Consider the following 3,258-nt stretch of genomic DNA (forward strand, 5'->3'; position numbering starts at 1 on the left):
CAGGGCCAGCACGATGCCGCCTACGAGCGCTTCGTGCGCCGCCGCTTCCCGCCCGGCACCACGTACGCAGACTTCGCACCTCAGTTCACAGCCCACGACTTCCAGCCCCGCCAGTGGGCACAGCTCTTCCAGCGGGCCGGGGCCAGGTCAGCGCCGGGGATGGCCGGAGTTGGGGTCCCTGAGGGCATAGGGGGGGTCCCTGAGGGGATGGGAGAGTTGTGGGGGTCCCTGAGGGAATGGGTGCCAGGGCCAGGGGTTCCTGAGGGGATGGAAAGGCCTGGAAAGGATATGGGGCTATTCCCAAGAGGATGCAGGGGTCTCTGAGGGGATGGAAGGGGGAAGTCTGGGGATGCCTGAGGGATTGGGGCTCCCTCAGGGGTCATGCCCAGGGTGCTGAGGAGACGACAGTCTTGCTCCTACCTAAGTATTGATTGTTCATTCTTTTCCAGCATTAAAATCCACTAAAATCCTCTATTATTCTTATATTTTCTTCTAAATTTTAAGGATAGTGACAGAGGGCTCTTCACAGCATGGTTATCCAGTGCCTTGCTGTTTTAGTGACTGGGTTTGCAGTGAGGCTGGGAAATACATCAGTTGTTCTTTTGTCACCCCAACCAAGTCCTTTTTTCCCCTTCAGGTATGTGGTCCTGACCACCAAGCACCACGAGGGCTTCACCAACTGGGGGTCACCGGTGTCCTGGAACTGGAATTCTGTGGATACAGGGCCCCACCGAGACCTGGTGGGAGAGCTGGGAGAAGCCCTCAGGGAGAGGTAGGGCCCTGCCAGGGCTCTTCTGTCAGAGCAGTGAATCCTCCTGGCTGTGCTTGACAAACAGCAGAAAATCCCGAGTTCAGTGTGAAAAATTGAGTGCTTGCAAATAATGAAAAATAATAATGCCAGTAATTTAATTTCCACTGCTTCTTAATCCCCACTGAAGCCTATTTCTTCCCTCTGTGTTTTGTCCTTCAGCAACCTCCGTTATGGGCTGTATCACTCCCTGATGGAGTGGTTTAACCCTCTCTACCTCGCTGACAAACAAAGTGGCTTCAAGACCCAGAGCTTCGTTTTAAAGAAGACGATGCCAGAACTTTATGACCTTGTCTTGAAGTAAGAGGCACAGCCAGTTCAGAATCACCAGCATTTCCTGGTTTCAGTTCTGTAGTGAAAGATGCAAAGTGGGTGCAAAGAAGAGGAATGCTAATTTTTGCTGAGGCAAATTCTCTTTGCTAACCAGTAATGATTTGTGGTACTTAGAAAAGGGATCCACTTTTGCCCTGTGGAAGGTCTGATCTCTAGAATAAGGCAGGGACAAATTTTTCCTGCAAAAGCAATTGCCTTTAATCCTGCCCTTGTGCAAGGTGCTGGAAGTGGAGCAAACTGCTCAGTATTTAGTAGAACAGAAGAGTGATTTCACTGTGAATTTGCATCCTTGCCTTGCTTCCCCTTGCTGACAAAAATACAAGGCTTGGGCTTGGGGGTTGTTCTCCCAGCTCAAGAATGCCTCATAATTGTCTTTGAGGTGCTAAATTCTGTTTTTTTTTGAAGAACTTCACTCTCTCTTGAGCTGTGGATCGACACTTTGTTCTTTGCTGCTGCAAGGACCTCACTTGGAGCTTTGTGTGAAGCAGAAAATGAAGCAAAAACCTCCTGGTGATGTCAGGCAGTGGGAAGGGGAAGTGAAAGGATCCCACACCCAAGAAACACAGTGTGGCAGGAGCAAACAAGCCATTTTGAAACAACATCCGTCTCTCTTAGATACAAACCAGATCTGATTTGGTCAGATGGAGACTGGGAAGCTCCAGATTCCTACTGGAATTCCACCTCTTTCCTTGCCTGGCTCTATAACGACAGCCCTGTCAAGGTACCGGTGCCTGCTGTCCCTCGTGGCCTTGGGTGGGTGTGGAAGGTCAGGAAGCTGTGGGGTGTGTGATCAAACCAGAAGCCTCCTTGACATTTGCTAAACGTGTTTTATATTCTCTGACAAAAAAAGAACCTTGTCCCGTGACAGCTGCACTGTCCTTTGCAGGACACTCGTGGGCAGCTCAGGCCAGGAGCTTTGTTGCCTCAGCTCCTACCTGAATCCCTGAGAGGGATTCAGCCTTCTCAGAAGGGTTTCCATTACACAGGGAATTTTTAGGTGCTTCCTTAGGGGGGGTGACTGCCAGCTGGACAGCCCAAGAACAAAAGGTTCTGTGCCCTGAGCTGTTTTTCTTCTCTCAGGACACCGTGGTTGTCAACGATCGCTGGGGTTGGGGCTGCTCCTGCCGTCACGGGGGTTTCTACAACTGTGCTGACAAGTACAGGCCAGTCACCCTGCCAGATCACAAGTGGGAGATGTGCTCCTCCCTGGACAAGCTCTCCTGGGGCTATCGCAGCAACATGAGCCTCGCTGAGGTGATGGATGAAATGAGTATGATTGAGGTAAGAAAGCTGAAATCAAAATAACCTGGGGGAGGATTACTGGGAATCGGAGGCTTCTGGAGCAGCTGGTGAAGGATAAAACTCCTCAGTTTCTGTGTTGTCAGAGCTGAAGATAATGCAGTTTGTTATCTTGCTTTATCTGCCACAGGAGCTGGTGCAGACTGTGAGTTTGGGTGGCAACTACCTCCTCAATGTGGGACCTACAAAAGAAGGGGTGATTGCCCCCATCTTCCAAGAGAGACTCCTGGCCCTTGGGAGGTGGCTGGACACCAATGGGGAGGCAATTTATGAATCCCAGCCTTGGAGGGTGCAGATGGAGAACACCACAGACACAGTCTGGTAAGGACTCTGCTGCTCAGAGCAGCTGAGCTGATGTTTATTTCTTATCTTTTCTTAAATTTGGTACACTCTGACCCTGAAGTGTTGCAATTAGGATTTCATCCATTTTAGTTGAGTAGGAAAAAAAGCCAACCCGTCCTTTAAAAAGTGTCCACGCTGTCACCACTGTTTAAGTAGTGGTCCTGGCCAGAAATGCCTACAAAACTGAGTTGTTTTTATTTCCTCCAGTGTGGTCAGCCCAGAAATGTAGAGCAGGGATCAGGATGAGGCTGTGTATCCACCTTGCCTGAGGCCAGGCCAGGTTGACAGTGACATTTGCACACCTGGACTTTGTTTGGGTTTCATCAGCCAGTGCTGACGGGCTGATTGTGGGTCCAAAGGGACAGATTTTGGAATGAGTGGCAAGGAGGTGACCCCTGTGGGCTGACAGAAGGCCAGGCAGAGTTCTCGTGCTGGCTGGAAAGGTCAGGTTGGTGTCTGGTGCCCTTCACCCTGCT

General features: G+C 50.6%; 1 protein-coding gene across 1 annotated transcript in view; it reads left to right on the forward strand.

Moving 5' to 3' along the window:
* Nucleotides 1–3: 3 nt before the first annotated feature.
* The window catches only part of FUCA1 (fucosidase, alpha-L- 1, tissue), a gene marked incomplete at its 5' end in the record, with an annotated part of 4,357 nt that continues 1,102 nt past the window's right edge, over nt 4–3,258 (forward strand). The window contains 6 exons of the mRNA XM_017736099.1: nt 4–146; nt 638–772; nt 971–1,108; nt 1,757–1,862; nt 2,222–2,422; nt 2,571–2,761. Coding sequence (XP_017591588.1) covers nt 4–146; nt 638–772; nt 971–1,108; nt 1,757–1,862; nt 2,222–2,422; nt 2,571–2,761 — 914 coding nt within the window. The remainder of the gene's footprint in view (nt 147–637; nt 773–970; nt 1,109–1,756; nt 1,863–2,221; nt 2,423–2,570; nt 2,762–3,258) is intronic.

Source organism: Corvus brachyrhynchos, unplaced genomic scaffold (assembly GCF_000691975.1).
Source record: "Corvus brachyrhynchos isolate BGI_N302 unplaced genomic scaffold, ASM69197v1 scaffold65, whole genome shotgun sequence".
In the NCBI taxonomy this organism is placed as follows: domain Eukaryota; kingdom Metazoa; phylum Chordata; class Aves; order Passeriformes; family Corvidae; genus Corvus; species Corvus brachyrhynchos.